Genomic DNA, 20,320 nt, shown 5'->3' on the forward strand with positions numbered 1-20,320 from the left:
CAAAACTCTGCACTACCTGTACAAATACTGGAGATATAAGACAGGCCCAAAAGACATTAACATTGTTAGCATTCACAATGATAACACAAGGTGCCATTAACGTTCCTCCACATATAAATGATGTTGTTACTGTAAGACATGTGGTGGAGTGGCTAACACTAGCACACATTTATCTTATTTGAGAGTATTAGCATGTGCCTCCCACACTGATACTGTATCTCCAGACTCACTCGGCTTTTGTTTGATGTGCTGAGCCACAATGCTATTCATCCTCGTGTGTGTGTGTGTGTGTGTGTGTGTGTGCGTGCATGCGTGCGTGAGTGTGTGTGTGAGCATATGACTGCAGGAATGTCTGTCCTGGGTGGTAATAATATGCAAAAAAGATCAGTGTTTGCTGAGGTGATTAACGTTTTCTTTTCTGGAAAAATGTATTTGGAAAAATACAGAAATACATTTTGGAATGTATATTTCCATATACATTCTGTATATGGAAATACATTTTGGAAAAATTTATTTTAATGTATTTCCATGTATGGAAGCCAAATAGCTAAGATGAGCTAACCTGACAGGATTTCTGGGAGAATTTAGAGGAATACCCATAAATTTTAATCATTTCTTTAATCATTCATTCTTAACTCAACTTAGCAACTAACAAACACCAAGCTGAGAGATATCCTGAGCTGTTTTTAAAGTTTTCTTCAACTTCAGTGCTAATGCTAGCAAACTGGCTAAGATGTGCTAACCCAGCAAACTTTCTCAGAGGATTTTTGAAGTAATATTTGTCTTTGTTGCAAATACTATTTATCTAGTTACCTCATGCTAATCTGAAAGGTTTTAGACAACTTTTTAAAAGTAAAATTCATACAGTTTTTCTGAGTGTTACCACTAATGCTAGCTAATTGTCTAAAATGAGCTAAGTTGACAGATTTTCAAAGTAATATTCATATGTTTTCACAATACAGTAAGCCCTCAGTATTCGCGGGGGTTAGGGACCGAACATGGCCGCGAATAAGCCAAAATCGCGAATACTTGTACCCCCCCCCCATAAAACTGCTCACAAATGCTTATTTTGATGTCTAAAACACTCCCTATACCCTAGGCTATGATCCCAAACACTTTAGATACACTTCTGACCAATTTGTAGACAGTTTTCGAAAATATGTATGACAGTATATGACACCCTAGTCCGTATCGTAGGCTTAACTTTAGGCTAATATAGTACCGACAACCGCCTCCATGTCGTAGGCTAACTATGAATGTAAATACCCGGTACTTGTATTTAAAACATTTCACACTCTAATACGATACTAATAATGCAATAGAACTTCCATTACCTTAAATAAAATTCTATTAATCCAAGTGAAAACATCATAATAAATGTACAGTAAATAACTATGCGAACTAACAACACGTACGTATGCCGTAATGTAGCTACATGTACTACAATGTTTGGGCAATAGATGGCGTTACCGTAGTTTACGGTTACGTTTTCTTTAAACGAAAGTGTACGTAAACAGTAAAGAAAACTGCTGTGCAGTCTGATGACGATGAATGATGATGACGACGATGAATGATGATGACTGCACAGCAGAGGCGTTACATCTACTCAGGGGCCTCCTCCTCCTCTTCAGGGTCTTCAGGAGGCTTTTCAGGGGTTTTCTTTATGGGGTTGAAGAACATGGTGATGGGAAGCTGCTGTTGGTGTTTCTTTAGAGTGTTGAAGAGATGCTTATATGGTTCGATGGCAGAATCAATTGTATTGCCACACTTGATGTAGCGATCCATATAAGGGTCCCATGACATCAACATGTCCTTCACCTCCCTCACGTGCCGAAGGATCTGCGACAAGCGGTCCAGCGACAGACCCTCATCCTCTGGCTCGTCTTTGTCTCCGTCTTCATCTTCACTGGCTGACTTGGTCAGCTCCTCCAAATCCTGGTCTGTCAGGGGGTCACCGTGGGCATCGATCAGGGTCCCGACTTCTTCCTCAGTGATGTCATCGAAGCCTTCTCCTCCCAAGTGCTGCGCCAAGATGACGGCCCTATTAATGGCCGAGTGCTGAATTTCAGAAGGAGAGAAGCCCTCATAATCGTTGACAACCTCTGGCCACAACTTCTTCCAGCAGGAGTTAAGGGTCTGTTTCTTCATATCCTTAAGGGCTTGACCGATGATGGTGAGGCAGGTGGTGATGGTGAACTTCTTCCAGTAGTCCTTAAGGGTGAAGTCACTGTTAGCATCCATCTCACTAACAAGATGCTGGTGGGCATTACGGGTGTAGAGAGCCTTAAAGGCTCGGATCACGCCCTGGTCCATTGGCTGAAGGAGTGAAGTTGTGTTGGGAGGGAGGAACTCGATCTTGACACCATCATAGTACAAGTCAGCAGGATGCCCCCTGGCGTTATCAAGGAGAAGAAGAACTTTGAATTCCAAGCCTAGATCGTTCAGGTACTCCTTCACTTGAGGAATGAAACTCTGCATGAACCAATTGGACGTCAACACTTTCGTCACCCATGCCTTCTTGTTGTGCATCCAGTACACAGGCAGAGCGTTTTTATTTTTGTTCTTCAATGCTCGGGGGTTTGCTGACTTGTAGATCAGGCCAGGCTTCAACATGTGACCAGCAGCATTGCCACACATGAGGAGCGTGATCCTGTCTTTCTGCGCCTTAAAGCCAGGGGCACGGGCTTCTTCCTTCATGATGTACGTCCGGGAGGGCATCTTCTTCCAGTACAGCCCAGTTTCATCCATATTGAAAACCTGCTCTGGGCGGTAGCCTCCATCCCTGATGATCTTCCTCCACTTCTCAGGGTATTTTGCAGCCTCCTCGGTGTCTGTGGATGCCTTCTCCCCATGAAGGACGGCACTTGTCAGGCCATACCGTTCTTGAAACCAGTAGAACCACCCCTTGCTAGCCAGGAAACCCTTAGATGGTGACGATGATGATGACGATGATGGTCTTGCCTCTTCTTCTGTCTCTTCCTCTTCGATGCTCACTTCTTTGGCTCCACCTTTGGGGGCATATTGGATATAGAGGGTTTGTGCCTTCTCCCGGATACCATTGTTATCTAGGGGGATATTCTTCTTCCAACAGTCAGAGATCCATAAGGCCAAGGCTGACTCCATCCTGATGATGGCCTTATCCCTGACCGTAGACACGACCTTCGCACTGCTTTGGAAGCTGATAGACACGGTCTTCCTGATCTCTTGCTCCTTCTTCTTTATGTAGCGCACGGTACTCTCGTTGATGCCGTAGTAACGAGCCACTGCCGCAAAACTCTTCCCTTCCTTTAGCATATCAAGAAGTCCTACCTTCTCCTGCAGCGTCATTACCTTCTTCTGGCGCTTAGGTTCCTTGGCAGGAGCCTTAGAAGATGCAAAGCGTTTAGGAGCCATTGTAGGGCGTAAAGATTATTCAAAAATACCAAGAACGCACAACACGTGAACAAGTCTGAACTACGGGAACCGCGAGACAGTACTGGACAATGCGCTCATTCGTATCAGCCAATGAGCAGCAGCCCGCCATGCAAACTTCAGCCAATAGCAAGCGAGCATTCGGCTCCAAGAATGTAGCAGTGCGTAAACGTTCGCAGTGCGTAAACGTTCGATATGTTCGCCGCAAATGACCCCGAATCACTGAGATTTCCGCGAATGTATAGGAGATATGTTCTATATAAAATCCCGGGAATATGTGAATTCGCGAATACTGAACCGCGAATAGGCGGGGGTCTACTGTATTCAGTTCTAATGCTAATGAGGTGGTGAGCTAACCTAACAGGATTTCTGAATTTTCAGACACACACATACATATATATATATATATATATATATATATATATATATATATATATATATATATATATATATATACACAAAACTAATGCTAGCTGTGTTAAACTGACAGGATTTCTGAGAGAATTTGGAGTAATGTCCATAAATTTTAATCTTCACTCTTAAATCAAACACCAAGTAATAGTCAAAGTAATATTCATGTGTTTTCACAATCTTCAGTTCTAATGCCAATGAGCTGGTAAGCTAACCTGACAGGATTCCTGAATTTTCATACAAGATTTTTTTTATCTTTATAACTAATTCTAGCAAATAGCTAGCTAAAATATGATAAACTGACAGGATTTTGGGAAAGCAAAAAGCTTCATTCGGGTTCGAGTAATGTAAATCACTGTGCCTTATGAGGAACCACAGGCCCATTAGCACTTGAACTGGTGTCTGCATATGTTGTATATGATAGTTGGCTCATCTGTCTTCTTTAATGCTCAGTGTCAAAGCTAGGAACCATTATCTCCTCAGCTCTGTGTAAACACATGGGGCCACACACACACACACACACACACACACACACACACACACACGTTACTATGGCCTACTATACACACTGGCATGTTCACATTGGTAATCATGGACCTACCACACACCTCCACTCATGAACTTCCACATTTTTCATATAAGCACGTTTATGAGCAAAGACACCTCATATAAATAGGCGACTTATTAATGCCAAGAAAAACATACAGTTGTGACGCAGACTTGATTTTTCTCATGGGCTTCTACTCTGACACTCACACACCATAGTTGCACGCAAACCCCTTTTCAGCTATTTCTGGGAGATGTGAAGCACTGTGTTTGTCCATCTATGTGCATGTGTATATGGGTGCACAGAGTGTAAGTCCTAAACAAGCATCACCAAACATGGCTGATACACTTGATTTGTATTTACAACCAAGTTCGGATTACTCAAGGCCTAATGTGAGCCTCCTGTATACATGTTAGCGGTGGTGGGAAGCAAGCAAAACCCTGTGACCTTTTGTGACCCATGTGGCCCTGGCCCTCATCACACCCCCTTTGGGATATCCAGACTCCAGACTGGCAGCACATCCATGTTCCCAAGACCACTACTTTCCCCACATCATCTCCTCTCCATGGGGGCCTGGGAGAGCCATCATGAACGTCGAGCTCCATGGTTCTGCTGGGGTCGTGCTCTCTTTTGGCACTCAATAGTTTTCTTAGATATATAAGATTGTAACATGCATAATTTGACTTACTCACACAAGCCTGTGCTAATAGATTTTTAATTCTTAGTTGCCTGGGTGGTTCAGTAAGCAGCTAATCTAGTTATCATCATCAGTGTTCAACAATCAGAAAAAAAACAAAAACCTTCGTTCCCATTCAAATTTGGTAAAATACAATTTTTTATTTGTTATATTTGTTTAATGCATGTTCATTTCCCTTAACTAGCCAACTAACTCACTGTACACTATTACACTCCATTAGCTACCACTTTTAGCCTAGTCAGTTATATTTCCAGGCAACCACAACATGGACACACATTGGAGCGTTTGCTTGCTTGGTGGGTTTTGTTAATAAATGTATTACTTTTCTACCCCAAAAGCTGAATAAAAGACTGAACTTTGGTAGGAAAGGTAGGAAGACAGGCCATCCCATTTGAATTACTAGTGCCACTGTTTGGTTCTTTGTGTTCTGTAAAAAAGTTCTTATTCCATTGCTTCCAGTCACTACTGTGGCCCTGTTCCTTAGTGGAACTGAAACGCATGGTTCCCACGCTTCACATATTTATCTAAAGCTATTTTAATATCAGTACAAAGCTGTGCGAAAATCTCTCTCTTTCTGTCTTCTTGTGCCTTGCCCGAGTTTTCTCCTGTAGTACAAATGTTGGGAAAATAAATGTGAGAGAACAAACAACGAAGTGGGGAAGTAAGACACTGTTCCAAAAACATGTCATCAAAAACAGAGAGAAATGATTTCCCTTCGGCTGAAAACACCAATGGAAATGACTCAGGAAAAATAAATAAATAAATAAATACATAAATAAAATAAAGCAGTCCTTAGTGGCCATAATGGGCTATTAATATCATTCATAGTAACTAAAATAAAATAAATATGTTAAAATAAAAATATGAAAATAATTAAAAAATATATAAATAAATTTGGCGGCACGGTGGTGTAGTGGTTAGCGCTGTCACCTCACAGCAAGAAGGTCCTGGGTTCGAGCCCCGGGGCCGGCAAGGGCCTTTCTGTGCGGAGTTTGCATGTTCTCCCCGTGTCTGCGTGGGTTTCCTCCGGGTGCTCCGGTTTCCCCCACAGTCCAAAGACATGCAGGTTAGGTTAACTGGTGACTCTAAATTGACCGTAGGTGTGAATGTGAGTGTGAATGGTTGTCTGTGTCTGCGTCAGCCCTGTGATGACCTGGCGACTTGTCCAGGGTGTACCCCGCCTTTCACCCGTAGTCAGCTGGGATAGGCTCCAGCTTGCCTGCGACCCTGTAGAACAGGATAAAGCGGCTAGAGATAATGAGATGAGATGAGATAAATAAATTTGAATACAAAATAAACAAAGATGTAAAACTAGAATAAATAAATACATTAAATAAACAAATACATTAAATTAGTCTAATTTTTTAAACATTATGTAAAATCTTTGGAAAACAATTAAAACAAAAATAAATATCTAAATGTTTTAGTTTAATTTTGTAGGTTAACAGCATAGGTATATATTTTTTACTTTAAGAACATCTCACCTATGACTGAAGAGTCACGTTCAGAAAATTCATGAAAAACAAAAAAGAAAAAAGATGAAAAACAGGGAAGAAGAAAAAAGCATGTATCCGAAAAGCATGTTATCCTTCATGTCAGTCAGTCATGACAAAGTGCTTTGAACTGATTAAATGAGATTAAACAGTGTCATTTATTTGCTTTCTGAAATGCCACATCAAGGGCGCCTTAAGGTCGAACGCCTTGTTACTCAATTTAGTCAAAGTGAAAGAGCAGCGTGAATCTGAGAGCAGACCGCGGAGGGACGAGGGTCACGGCCAGTTCAGCACAGCTGTCTCCAGAGAAAGGTCTTCCCTCATTTTTAGGGCCTAACTTACACAAGATCAAACAAATGCTGCCTTTCTCTGCACCATGGGGCCGAGCAAGAAAGAGAGAGAGACGAACCAAGTGGGCGCCTGTAACTGGAGCCAGGTCCAAGCAATTATCTCTGATAATTAGATCGCAAACCCAAAGCGCACACGCGCGCGCACACACACACACACACACACACACACACACACACACACACACACACACACACGCACATACTAGCAGGCTCTTGGCCCGCCCCGGCATGGCAGCTCAAGGACCTCTAATTCAGTCTAGCAAGGGACATTCAAACATGGGGCCCAATTAGGAGGCCAAGGAGGGCACGCAAACAGCTGGCCTTGGGTTCCGGAATGCACCCACTTCAGTCCATCTAATATCTCCATAATAGAGCTGACCTCAACCTTGTGTGTATGCGTGTGTGCGTGCATGTTTGTTTTTGGAGAGAGCCACTTGGGCTTCCTGGTCCAACTAAAATGGAGGAAGCTGCAATAGCCAGAGAATGTATTGGGCCTGCAATTAATTCCTGGGACCAAATAATAAAAGACTCAAACATGTCCATCATTCTGTCCTGACAACAAGACGAGGGACACGGGGAGAACAGGGTGAAGGCAGAATAAGCTCTTCATTGTCTGACAGACTGAAACAGAAAGACTGATGAAAAGCTTGAAGGAAGTGTTCGATATGACTACATGTTAGTTTTGCTTCAAAATTGGTCTGAGGTTTTTTTTTTTTGTGTGTGTGTGTGTGTGTGTGTCCTGGTTTGACTGACAGGGATATGTAGAAAGAGAGGAAAGGACAGGTAGATGAGTAGCTATAGGTTTGTCAATAATGTCTTCTTAGGGCTATCTCTCTTCATTTTCTCTCTTTCCTTCTGCACTTTTTCCTTATCCATCGTTGTCTCCCTCTCTCTCAGGCTGGAGCCTGGCCTAAGTCTCGTTGCTCCCCGTCTGCTTTCACACTCATTCACTCTGAGCATGGGAATCACAAACAGGACAAATAGTATGAAATCATAGTGGAGTATGTGGTACAAAATGTGCAACCATATCGGTTCAAACTGTCATTATACAGTACATATAGCATCCTGTCATTAAGCTATATGAAAGAGTGGTGAATGGTAGCAATAAAAAAAAAAGTGTCAGTAGGCGCCTGGGTGTATGTGTGCACATATAAACATGCACATACACGCACACACACTGAAATAAACAGCTCGGCAGGAGGTCACAGTTCGCCGATGCAGGCAACGCCAGCTTTTCCTGGCCAGGCTACAAAAGAGTGGACAGGCCACAGCTTTATGAGGCCGCACACAAACACAAACACACACCCAAAGCATGGACAGATGTGCGTCGCCAGCTGTTGCAATCTGAACAGTGTGGTAGGTTGCATTTGCTTCTCGGTTTCAGAGGCACAACTGTTTGTGTTGTAGCTACTGCTTTGTAACTAAAGGTTAAAGTCTTGTTTATGACAGTATTACTACTTCATCATACCTCCTTTGAGCCTGTTTTTCGTACAACAGCGATCATATTTGTAAGGGTGAAGGGGAAGTCTCAGGGTTCTATTGAGGAGCATGAACTGCTGCAGTGTCAAAGGGCATCTGAAGGTGATGGAAGGAGTGAGCTAACTGACCTATTATGTTATATACATGAGCTACTAGATGTCTCTGGCTAGCTAATATCACTTTGTGGTATACCCACCACCTAGCAATATGGTCAATTATACTCTCTTGAAGCATATATCAACCGCGAGTTGGCCTTGTGGTTAGTGTGTCTGCCTCTCGACCAGGAGATCACGAGTTCTACTCACGGTCAGGTCATACCAAAGACCATCATAAAAATGGTACCTACTACCATCTCGTAAGGCACGCTGCAATACAGATGCGAGTGGGGAAGTCAAACTCTCATGGTTACCAGAGGACTAACCCCCTACTGTAACCCTAGCTGTATAGGTGAGAGGCCGAGGGCTACCAAAACAGAGATCGGCGCCGCACCCATATGTCTTAAAGAGTTGGTTAGTACGGGGACAGGAGGCTGCCTGGGAAGACCAGATTCCAGCATGAGAGGGACTTTGACTTGATAGTGTGGTACATTGTAGAATGCTAACAGTGAACTTACATTTTGTCTTTTTTTCCCCATTGCCAGCAGACCTGTAACTAACGTTCATGGTAGTGTTGTAGTCAAGACCACCAAAACTGAGACCAAGTCATGACTGAGACCAAAGGGTATCAAGACCGAGACAAGACCGAGACTTTGAGGGGTTGAAAGCAAGTCAAGACCAAGGCAGCGCGAGACCAAGTCAAGACCAGGACCAGACCAGTGGGTGTGAAGGGGCGGGGAGGGGTGACAGCCATTAACAGGAAGAAAAAATTAAAATTAGCAATGAGTCATGTTATTGGTCACATTTGAAGCAGAAAATTTTACATCCAATCACAGTAACGATGTTAACAAATAAATCAGACAATGCACAGAAAGTGAAATCCCCACAGTTGTGGTCTTCACCGATTTTGAAATAAAATCCCAAGTCCTGTATGTCTGAGACTGAGAGAAGAACAAGTAAAAATACAGTTAATTCTGAGACAAGACTGAGACCTTCAAAAAGTGGTCTCGAGACCGGTCTTGAGACCAAGACCGATCAAGTACTACAACACTCGTTTGTGGTAGCTTGTAAATGGCCATTTGTAAGTTGCAATGATGTCATTTCCTACTGTCAAATTGAAGTAGAAAAAACATGGACACTTCAATGAAAGTGTGTCTTGTTAATGGTGTCCAAGCATGTAAAGCTCATAAAAAGCTACTTTAACAGCAACAGACCTATTGTATTGCTTTACTAAAGTCCATCCATCCATTATCAATAACCGCTTATCCTGTGCAGGATCGCAGGCAAGCTGGAGCCTATCCCAACTGACTATGGGTGAGAGGTGGGGTACACCCTGGACAAGTCACCAAGTTATTGCAGAGTTGACACACAGAGACAAACAACCATTCACACTCACATTCACACTTGCAGTCAATTTAGACCCACCAATTAACATAACCTTCATGTCTTTGGACTGTGGGGGAAACCGGAGCACCCAGAGGAAACCCACACAAACACAGCAGAACATGCAAACTCCACACAGAAGGCCCCCATCAGTCACTGGGCTCAAACCCAGAACCTTCTTGCTGTGAGGTGACAGTGCTAACCACTACACCACTGTGCCACCGTTTTACTAAAGAGAAATGTAAAATTAGCATTCAGTCACATTATTGGTCGCATTCATGCAATGTTTTGGACTTAAATTGCAGTACAGCATCATCAACAGCTACAACTAGCTTAGCCTTCCCAAAACAGTGATTAGTATGATCAGTGTTCTAGAATTAACCAAATCCCTGTATATTAACTTATTTAAAGCCAATACTACTATAAACTAATTTAAAAGTAGAGGAGTGGAGTGCAGCAATGAAGAACGCATTGAAAAAGGATACATCTTTTGAAAAAGATGGAATGAAAACAAACATCTGGATATAAATTGTTGGCCCTGCGATGGAGTGATCACCCATCTTGCCCGATATTAGCTGGGATTGGCTCCAGCTTCCCTACGACCTGCAATGGATAAGCTGTATAGAAAATTAAATGAAATTAACAAATATGTGCAATAATAAAGCAAAAGCTCACAGGTCCATAATAAATCAACACACTCTGCCACCCTGCTACTACTGTTTATTTCCATTGTGAATTGTGCAACAACCTTCGTTATGATGCATCCTTGATTATGGTTCTGTTCAAAACTGGTGAAAACATGGGCTGGTTTGCTAGAGGCACTGTCAGAAATAGGGTTACAGTTGGAGTCCATTTCTGTCCACCAAGGTACAATCTACACTAATGTACCCCCTAGGGCTCATTATTGGACCTCAAAATAACTATGTATACCTTTTTAGGGCCAAAAAGGTACATATATGTTCCCAAGTTGTACGGTATATAAAGGCTACAAATAAGTACCTTAGAAGGTACCGTGTGAGTGACAAGCCATTGTACCGCTAAAGGTACAATAATGTATTTTATTTTCTGAGAGTGTAGCACCAAGCTTCAAAGAATCCTGAATGGAGCTGGAACCTTTTCAAGAACCTGTTCTCTGTTGTTCGAAAAGGGGTATCTGTAAACAAGTAAAGAACTGATAGTTGAGAAGACTACCCCATATTGACGAGTTGAAATTTCAAGTAGAGAGGACATTTTGGTTGTTTTTACTGGTTGGAGGTGGGGAATTACAAGTTGCAACTTCACTTCGAATACAGCACAAGTAGCTACTCGATTCTAAAAGTTCAGGCTCTGCATATTAGTAGGAGCAGATTAACTATTTAGATCACGTTTGCTTACTAAACTGATGCTCTGTTAGGACTAGGACTGTTTTGGCCTCTAGAGGCCGCTGTTATTTCCTTTTCATGTCATGTTCATTTTGGCCTCTAGAGGCCGCCACTATTCCTGTGTTTTGTGTTTGTGTTAATTGCCTGTTTAGTCCTGATTATCTTCACCTGTGTTCAATTTAGTTTGTGTATTTATACCCCCTGAGTTCAGTCCTCTTGTCACGGAGTCTTTGTGCTGTTATGCTTATCTCCAGTTTCCTCTGTACCGTGTTCTTTGTTTTGCACTTTGCTTTTCTTTTGGACCTAGTAGTTACTGTGTTTTTGGATCTTCTGAGCTTTGGTATTTTTGCCTTTTCTTTTCTGGTTTTTTGGCTTTTGTTTTTTTACTTTTGGATTTTTTATTTTTTCCCTTATATCTTCTGAGCGTTTTTGGATTATTACTTTTTGGATTTTTTGTGTATATATTGTAAATAAACCTTTTGATACTTTTTTCTACTTCTGCCTCACGCCTCTGCATTTGAGTCATCCCCCTGGTGGCCTAGTGGGGGTTTGCTGGATTATCACACCAACGAACCAGGTTTGAATCCCAGCAAAACCCTAACAGAAAGACTCTGTCATGACCGACTCAGCAGAGGCTGCTTCAACTGTCTACCCGGCCAACCTTCAGGGAATTATGGCAGCTTTGACACGCTTCGGAGCGACCATGGACGCTCATGGACGTACGCTCACCAGCCAACGTGAGGCCCTTGCTTGCCACGAGGAACTGCTTCAGCAAATTGGGAAAACCCTGGCACAGCTGACATCTCTGCCTGCATCTCCTCATCCTGATCCAGCTCCCGCTCCTGCTCCAGTGCCTCCTGCCATGCTGCCTTCTTCACCTCACGAACCCAGCCTTCCTGCACCACAGAGGTATGACGGCAAGCACAGTGAGTGCCGAGAGTTCCTTACCCAGTGTCAACTCACCTTTGAGCTTCAGTCTACCACCTACACTACGGATCACCGCAAGATTGCCTTTGTGATAACCTTATTAGCTGGTAAGGTGCGAGCCTGGGCTACTGCTATCTGGCAGAGACAGGGACCTGAGTGCCTTGATTTCCAGCTGTTTTCTGAAGAGATGCTTCGGGTCTTCGATCAGGCAGACATCAGTACCGACGCAGCCCAAAAGCTCATGTCCATCCGGCAAGGAGGAAGCGTCGCAGATTACACCATCTCGTTCCGGACGCTCGCAGCAGTAAGTGGATGGAACGAGAATGCCCTGGTGTCAGCCTTCCACCATGGTCTGTCTGACCCCATCAAGGACGGTCTGGCCTCTATTGGATGCCCAAGTGACCTCGAAACTCTCATCTCACATGCTATTCATCTGGACAACAGGATTAGAGAACGCTGCCAAGTCTTGAGCCCCCCCCAGCCTCCCTACCTCTACCTGGAGCCCGTCTACCTCTTTCAGTGACTGTCCAGAACCCATGCAAGTGGGTTGTACTCGCCTCTCCGCATCTGAGAGGGAGCGCAGAAGGAGGGACAAGTGCTGCATCTACTGTGGCAAGCCTGGTCACTTCCGAGCATCATGTCCCGAACTCTCGGGAAAAGGACCGCCCTGTCCAGCCGAGGGAGGGTTGTGACGGGGCCTACCCTCTCTCCCGGACTCCCTGGCCAAGGAATCTACATCCCGGTCTCCATCTCCTGGGGTGAGTCTGTCCATTCTTGTCAAGCTTTGTTAGACTCAGGGGCTGCTGGGAACTTTATGGATATTCACTTCGCCCAAAGTATCAATGTTCCGACTGCACCTCTTGAAGTCCCACTGTCTGTGTCTGCCCTTGATGGCCAAGCGTTAGGTGATGGAAGAGTCACCCAAGTTACTTCTCCAGTCTTCCTCCAGTCTCAAGGTCACAAGGAAGAAATATCCCTGCACCTGATTCCTTCACCCGAGTTCCCAGTTATTCTAGGCCTTCCTTGGCTTACTCGCCACAACCCTCGCATAGACTGGGTAACTAGCCAGGTTGTGGAATGGGGCCCTGCATGCCATGCCTCTTGTCTGCTCTCTAGCTCTCCTGTGTCCCCTGCCGAGCCCCCTGATCTCACCGAGTTATCTCAAGTTCCCACAGAGTACTGGGATCTCAAGGAGGTCTTCAGCAAGAGCAGGGCCGCCGTTCTTCCTCTGCACCGGGCCTACGACTGTGCCATCGACTTGCTCCCTGGGACTACCCCTCCTCGTGGCAGACTGTTTTCCCTCTCTCAGCCAGAACGCAAGGCCATGGAGGAATACCTCAAAGACGCCCTGGTCTCTGGGTTCATTCGACCCTCCACCTCACCTGCTGGTGCCGGCTTCTTCTTTGTCGGCAAGAAGGATGGGGGGCTCCGACCATGTATTGACTACAGGGGCCTGAACAAGATCACTGTGCGCAACCGATATCCCCTTCTGCTGATGTCCACTGCTTTCGACCTGCTCCAAGGCGCCACCGTCTTCACCAAGTTGGACCTATGGAACGCATACCACCTCATCCGTATCCGACAGGGAGACGAGTGGAAGACTGCCTTTAACACCCCGTCTGGGCACTACGAATACCAGGTGATGCCCTTCGGACTCACCAACGCACCAGATGTTTTTCAGGCCCTAATCAACGACGTCTTAAGGGACATGATTAACCTGTACGTTTTTGTCTACCTGGACGACATCCTTATCTTTTCCAAGACCGTGCAGGAGCACCGCCACCATGTCCGCCAGGTTCTCCAGAGGCTGCTACAGAACAATCTGTTTGCCAAGGCCCAGAAATGCGAATTTCATGTTCCCGAGGTCTCCTTTCTGGGATTTATTGTACGGACAGGCCAACTCCAAATGGACCCTGCCAAGACCCTGGCCGTCCGGGACTGGCCTACTCCCAAGTCCGTTAAGGAGGTTCAGCGGTTCTTAGGATTCGCTAACTTCTACCGCAAGTTCATCAGGAACTTCAGTTCTGTAGCAGCACCCATGTCGGACCTCACCAAAGGGACAGGTGGATCTTATGTCTGGTCTCCTCAGGCGGAAAAGGCGTTCAAAGACCTCAAGGACCGCTTCTGCATGGCACCCATTCTGGTCCTCCCGGACACCTCCCAACCATTCATCGTGGAGGTGGATGCCTCGGACAGTGGTGTCGGCGTGGTGCTCTCTCAACGTTCGGAAGGAAAGCTGCACCCCTGTGCTTACTTCTCCCACCACCTGAGTCCTGCGGAGTCCCGGTACGATGTGGGGGATCGAGAACTGCTAGCGGTCAAACTGGCCCTTGAGGAGTGGAGGCACTGGCTGGAGGGAGCGCAACATCCATTCCTGGTTTGGACTGACCACAAGAACCTGGAGTACCTCCAGCAAGCCAAGAGACTGAACCCTCGACAGGCTAGGTGGGCCCTGTTTTTCAGTCGGTTTGACTTCACCCTCTCGTACCGCCCCGGCTCCAAGAACACCAAACCTGACGCACTGTCCAGGCTGTTCTCTGCCACTAACAGGGAGAATGAAGTCGGGCCTATTATCCCTGTGTCCCGGATTGTGGCCCCTGTCCGCTGGGGTATTGAGAAGGCTGTCCGACGAGCCCAACGCCAGGACCCCGGTCCTGGGACGGGGCCACCGGGCCTCTTGTACGTCCCACATCAAGCCCGGGCCAAGGTTCTCCAGTGGGGTCACTCTTCCCCTCTCACCGCCCACCCGGGAGCTCGGAGGACCCTGGACTTCCTGAAAAGACGCTTCTGGTGGCTTAACATGGAGAAGGAAGTAAGGTCATTTGTCCTGTCCTGTGAGGTTTGCACCAGAACCAAGAACCTGCGACAGCGTCCCCAGGGTCTCCTGCATCCTCTGACCATTCCCCGGCATCCCTGGTCCCACGTGGCAGTCGACTTCATCACGGGTCTCCCTGAGTCACAAGGTAACATGGTCATTTTGGTCATAGTTGACAGATTCTCCAAGGCCTGCCGCTTCATACCACTGTGCAAACTCCCCTCTGCTCTTGAAACAGCGAAACTTATGTTTAATCATGTCTTCCGAGTCTTTGGTCTTCCACAGGACATTGTCTCAGACCGAGGGCCCCAGTTATCCTCCCGAGTGTGGCACGGGTTCTGCAAGGTCATCGGAGCCACTGCCAGCCTCTCCTCTGGGTTTCACCCACAGTCCAATGGTCAGACGGAGAGGCTCAACCAGGACCTGGAAACCACCCTGCGAGGCCTGGCTATGGATAACCCGACATCATGGAGCACCTGGCTGCCATGGGCAGAGTACGCCCACAACACCCTGCAGTCATCGGCAACCAAGCTGTCGCCATTCCAGTGCCAATTCGGGTTCCAGCCACCTCTGTTCCCGGACCAGGAGGAGGACGCGGGGGTGACCTCGGTCAACCAATATGTGAGACGGTGTCGCAAGACCTAGACCCTCATACAGACCTCCAGAACCAACCAGACTCAGGCCAACCACCATAGAAGACCTGCACACGCTTTCCGCCCTGGGCAGCGGGTTTGGCTGTCCACTAAGGACCTTCCGCTGCGGGTGGAGAACCGCAAGCTTGCTCCTCGTTACATTGGCCCCTTCAAGGTGGTGCGCAGGGTAAACCCTGTCTCCTACCGGCTCCAGTTGCCCCGGACTCTGAGGATCAACCCCACTTTCCATGTTTCCCTGTTGCGGCCTGTACTGACGTCTACGTATGCCCCTGCCCCTAGGAACCCCCCACCCCCCCGCATCTTCCAGGGTCAGACTGTGTTCACTGTGCATCGCCTGCTTGACTCCCGCCGGGTCTGCGGCGGGTTGCAATATCTGGTGGACTGGGAGGGCTATGGTCCTGAGGAGCGCTGCTGGGTTCCTGCTCGGGATGTCCTAGATAAAGAACTGTGTCGGGACTTCCATTCGGCCCATCCGGATCGCCCTGGGAACGTCAGGAGACGCTCCTAGAGGGGGGGGGTCCTGTTAGGACTGGGACTGTTTTGGCCTCTAGAGGCCGCTGTTATTTCCTTTTTGTGTCATGTTTGTTTTGGCCTCTAGAGGCCGCCACTGTTCCTGTGTTTTGTGTTTGTGTTAATTGCCTGTTTAGTCCTGATTATTTTCACCTGTGTTCAATTTAGTTTGTGTATTTATACCCCCTGAGATCAGTCCTCTTGTCACGGAGTCTTTGTGCTGTTATGTTTATCTCCAGTTTCCTCTGTACCGTGTTCTTTGTTTTGCATTTTGCTTTTCTTTTGGACCTAGTAGTTACTGTGTTTTTGGATCTTCTGAGCTTTGGTATTTTTTGCCTTTTCTTTTCTGTTTTTTTTGGCTTTTGTTTTGTACTTTTGGATTTTTTTTTTTATTTTTTCCCTTATCTTCTGAGCGTTTTTGGATTTTTACTTTTTGGATTTTACTTTTTGGATTTTTTCGAAACTTTTTTCTACTTCTGCCTCACGCCTCTGCATTTGAGTCATCCTAGTGGAGGTTTGCTGGATTATCACACTAACGAACCAGGTTCGAATCCCAGCAAAACCCTAACATGCTCACGTTCTAAACTGCAGTTCTCTATAATACAGCTGCTCTACAAGTTTGTTTAATGCGGGTACTTGTGTGTATGGATAATGGAAATGGTGCAGTTGGTAATGGGATAAAATGTCATTCTAAAGTCCTAATGACCAAAGTACCGTTACTTGATTTGGGGTAATTGCTTCAGGGATGCATCCATGTTATATCAGCTTATTAAACAAGAGTGTTAAACTCTGCTCTGGAAAACATTCACATGCTCTCTCGCTCACACACACACATGCTTCAACACCCTCCCAACTGTCTTGACCCTTTTACCTTTCACCTCCACTTGAACTGGTGGTGGTGTCTGTGTGTTAAACATCTTCAGCATATAGTCTGCTAGTGCATTTGTTGGAATGATTATTTCAGAAGCACAAAACCTGTGCTGTATCCAGTGACTGCAAAAACATGCACAACCAAACACACACACACACACAACTGGAAAACTCTTCTGAGGAGCCCCATAAAGAAGAGTAGAGTTCTGATCATGGCTTCAGTTTTTACCCCAACTCCCCCCCCCCCCTCCTCAAATGCAGACAGGCGTAATAACAGCACCCTACGGGCCAGCCTGAAGGGCACACACATGCGTATGCGCGCACACACACACAATGTAGACCAGGATAAAAGACTCACAGCTTGGACTTAGTATTATACCAATGCTAACTATGGCTAGTCTAAAAAAAAACAGCATTGGAGTAAAAATAATCCTCATTATCTGAAGTATATGGTTGTAAATAGAGATCAGGACAGTGTAAAGTAGAAACATGGCCTGGAGCACACTTGGTAATAGACAAAATAGGCTTACTGGAATTGTGTACAAATCCATTAACTCAGTCACCATGACATGAAAAAGATAAAGAGAGCGAGAATTTGAAAGTGTGAATAGTTGAAATGCTTTGTGTCAAACAGGTCAAAATAGTCCCCTGACCTTGATGGTAAAATATCCAGAAGGCGAAGTAAAAGTATAAGTAAAAGGTGCAAACATGAGGCATATATCTCCCCTGTGAAAGAATGCCAACGATTATCATCATCATCATCATCATCATCATCATCATCAGAGTCAACAAAACGACATTTTACTGGAATTCTACAGTCTGACAGGTTCTTAAAACCATAATGTCTACTTTCTTGGGGCTACAATGTAATCACTGACAACAGCTATGATGACACACCTACGATTTTAGCTACAATTTGGAAGAGAGACCCTTATTTGTCTCAATTCATTCATTAGTTTCTCTATATAATTATCTATTTTAGCCATTGGTGATCTTCCACATTTGATGCTCTGGTATCTTCTGTACACTTTTCTGGCCACAAGCTTGAGAATATTAAAAGGTTGCCATCTCATTGGTTCTTAGCTGTGCCGATTGGAAACCATGTTACCTTTTGAACATGGTGATTCAGTGAGCTTTGTGGAGTAAGATGTAGTCACTGGATAAAAATAATGCTCAAAGAATCTGGTCTTGGGTGGCACGGTGGTGTAGTGGTTAGCACTGTTGCCTCACAGCAAGAAGGTTCTGGGTTCGAGCCCAGTGGCCGATGGGGGCCTTTCTGTGTGGAGTTTGCATGTTCTCCCCGTGTCTGTGTGGGTTTCCTCTGGGTGCTCTGGTTTCCCCCACAGTCCAAAGACATGCAGTTATTAATTGGTGGCTCTAAATTGACTGTAGGTGTGAATGGTTGTTTGTCTCTATGTGTCAGGCCTGCGATGATCTGGCGACTTGTCTAGGGTGTACCCCGCCTCTCGTCCATAGTCAGCTAGGATAGGCTCCAGCTTTCCTGTGACCCTGAACAGGATAAGTGGTTATGGATAATGGATGGAAGAATCTGGTCTTTGGTGGTGAGCAAACAAGATGATCAACCGTTTACTGACAGGCTACAGGACTGTAAGGTCTGTAATACTGATGTGGACTCGACCAAGCTAGAGCAGTGGTTTGCAAAGCTATGTAAGGAGTAACTGCATCAAACCTTCCTAGATATACGAAGCTGGAACAGGTGTGGAGGTGGAACCAACTAACCTAAAGTATGTCTAACCTTAATCAAAACTAATAGAACAACCATGAAACTAAAAATGAGGAAATGTTGAGACAAATCCAAAATTATATTTTCCCTCATTTACTGGAGTAACAATGAAAAGACACCCTTCTGAAATAGCTGCACCCTCAGAAAACAAAGAACATTATTGTACTTTAGGGGTACAACAGCTTGTCACTGGTACAGTACCCTCTCAGGTACTTATTTGTATCATTTATATACTGATTGGGAACATATATGTACAGTGGTGCTTGAAAGTTTGTGAACCCTTTAGAATTTTCTATATTTCTGCATAAATATGACCTAAAACATCATCAGATTTTCACACAAGTCCTATAAGTAGATAAAGAGAACCTAGTTAAACAAATAAGACAAAAATATTATACTTGGTCATTTATTTATTGAGGAAAATGATCCAATATTACATATCTGTGAGTGGTAAAAGTATGTGAACCTCTAGGATTAGCAGTTAATTTGAAGGTGAAATTAGAGTCAGGTGTTTTCAATCAATGGGATGACAATCGGGTGTGAGTGGGCACCCTGTTTTATTTAAAGAACAGGGATCTATCAAAGTCTGATCTTCACAACACATGTTTGTGGAAGTGTATCATGGCACGAACAAAGGAGATTTCTGAGGACCTCAGAAAAAGCGTTGTTGATGCTCATCAGGCTGGAAAAGGTTACAAAACCATCTCTAAAGAGTTTGGACTCCACTAATACACAGTCAGACAGACTGTGTACAAATGGAGGAAATTCAAGACCATTGTTACCCTCCCCAGGAGTGGTCGACCAACAAAGATCACTCCAAGAGCAAGGCGTGTAATAGTCGGCGAGGTCATAAAGGACCCCAGGGTAACTTTTAAGCAACTGAAGGCCTCTCTCACATTGGCTAATGTTAATGTTCATGAGTTCACCATCAGGAGAACACTGAACAACAACAGTGTGCATGGCAGAGTTGCAAGGAGAAAGCCACTGCTCTCCAAAAAGAACATTGCTGCTCGTCTGCAGTTTGCTAAAGATCACATGGAGAAGCCAGAAGGCTATTGGAAAAATGTTTTGTAGACAGATGAGACCAAAATAGAACTTTTTGGTTTAAATGAGAAACGTTATGTTTGGAGAAAAGAAAACACTGCATTCCAGTATAAGAGCCTTATCCCATCTGTGAAACATGGTGGTGTTATCATGGTGGTATCATGGTTAGGGCCTGTTTTGCCAGGACAGCTTGCCATCATTGATGGAACAATGAATTCTGAATTACATCAGCGAATTATAAAGGAAAATGTCAGGACATCTGTCCATGAACTGAATCTCAAGAGGAGGTGGGTCATGCAGCAAGACAACGACCCTAAGCACACAAGTCGTTCTACCAAAGAATGGTTAAAGAAGAATAAAGTTAATGTTTTGGAATGGCCAAGTCAAAGTCCTGACTTTAATCCAATCGAAATGTTGTGGAAGGACCTGAAGCGAGCAGTTCATGTGAGGAAACCCACCAACATCCCAGAGTTGAAGCTGTTCTGTACGGAGGAACGGGCTAAAATTCCTCCAAGCCAGTGTGCAGGACT

At 45.1% G+C, this 20,320-nt stretch overlaps 1 protein-coding gene across 1 annotated transcript; it reads right to left on the reverse strand.

Annotated features, from left to right (window-relative positions):
• Positions 1 to 1,602: 1,602 nt before the first annotated feature.
• On the reverse strand, positions 1,603 to 3,294 carry LOC132875679 (tigger transposable element-derived protein 1-like). The gene has a single exon (XM_060912627.1). It carries the CDS (start codon positions 3,292 to 3,294, stop codon positions 1,603 to 1,605), a length of 1,692 nt encoding a protein of 563 aa, XP_060768610.1.
• Positions 3,295 to 20,320: the final 17,026 nt, after the last annotated feature.

The sequence above is a fragment of the Neoarius graeffei genome, chromosome 28 (assembly GCF_027579695.1).
Source record: "Neoarius graeffei isolate fNeoGra1 chromosome 28, fNeoGra1.pri, whole genome shotgun sequence".
Classification (NCBI taxonomy): domain Eukaryota; kingdom Metazoa; phylum Chordata; class Actinopteri; order Siluriformes; family Ariidae; genus Neoarius; species Neoarius graeffei.